Raw genomic sequence first — 1,136 nt, forward strand, 5'->3', positions numbered from 1 at the left:
ACAGAGACCCAGAGAGGGGGGAACAGACCCAGAAAGAGGGGAGAGACCCAGAGAGAGGGGAACAGAGACCCAGAGAGGGGGGAACAGAGACCCAGAGAGGGGGGAACAGACCCAGAGAGAGAGGGGGCAGAGACCCAGAGAGAGAGGGGAACAGAGACCCAGAGAGAAGGGTCCCAGGGATGTGGGGACACACTTGGCTGCAGGGAGGGCTTTTGAAAGCAGGCGTGTTGTCCCCTCTGAGCTGTGGCCCTCCCTCCAGGATGGGCGGCTGAGCAAAGCGGAGATCCTGGGGAACTGGAACATGTTTGTGGGCAGCCAGGCCACCAACTACGGCGAGGACCTGACCCGGCACCACGACGAGCTGTGAGCCCCATGCGCCCGCTATAGCCTTGTGGGGAGCGTGGTGACCTGAGCAGGGGCCGCTGTGGTCCAGCCCCTCCCTGTCCAGGCCCCGCAGGAGGCAGACGCAGTCTCTCACGGACCCCCTGGGTGGCCGCCTGTCCCTGTGACACCCCCAACCCCAAGAGGGGCCCTCACCATCCCAGAGGATAAGTGACACCTATTTCTGACTGGCCCCGTCTCCCAGCCCAGACCCAGGAACCCTGGCCCCAAGCTCAGCCCCCCCAACCCCTCCGGCTCCCAATCTGAGCCTCCACCACACAGGCTGAGAAACTCCCCCGGCCCCGCCCTCTCCTGCCTGGCCCTGGGGCACCTCCTCTGCCAGGAGCCAATAAAAGGCAGCGGCGGGACCTTTCGTGTCTGTCTGTCTCTGTGAAGGGTAGAGGAGCCCTGGAGATGGTTTGGGGGCTGAGGCACACAGTCGGGGACCAGGCATTTGAAGGAGGCGTGCTGGGTACTGGCAGGGTTGGAGGGCATTCCTAGGTATAAAAAAGAAAACATGGCCGGGCGCGGTGGCTCACGCCTGTAATCCCAGCACTTTGGGAGGCCGAGGCAGGTGGATCACGAGGTCAAGAGATCGAGACCATCCTGGTCAAAACGGCGAAACCCCGTCTCCACTAAAACTACGAAAAACATTAGCTGGGCATGGTGGTGCATGCCTGTAATCCCAGCTACTCAGGAGGCTGAGGCAGGAGAATTGCCTGAACCCAGGAGGCGGAGGTTGCGGTGAGCCGAGA

The 1,136-nt window shown here is 62.5% G+C and overlaps 1 protein-coding gene across 1 annotated transcript in view; it reads left to right on the forward strand.

Moving 5' to 3' along the window:
- The window catches only part of RCN3 (reticulocalbin 3), a 19,396-nt gene extending 18,642 nt beyond the window's left edge, over positions 1-754 (forward strand). Inside the window, exon 7 of the mRNA XM_017500581.2 lies at positions 260-754. Coding sequence (XP_017356070.2) covers positions 260-367 — 108 coding nt within the window. The 3' untranslated portion in view covers positions 368-754. The remainder of the gene's footprint in view (positions 1-259) is intronic.
- The last annotated feature ends 382 nt before the right edge of the window (positions 755-1,136 follow it).

This window comes from Cebus imitator, unplaced genomic scaffold (genome assembly GCF_001604975.1).
Source record: "Cebus imitator isolate Cc_AM_T3 unplaced genomic scaffold, Cebus_imitator-1.0 Scaffold266, whole genome shotgun sequence".
Classification (NCBI taxonomy): domain Eukaryota; kingdom Metazoa; phylum Chordata; class Mammalia; order Primates; family Cebidae; genus Cebus; species Cebus imitator.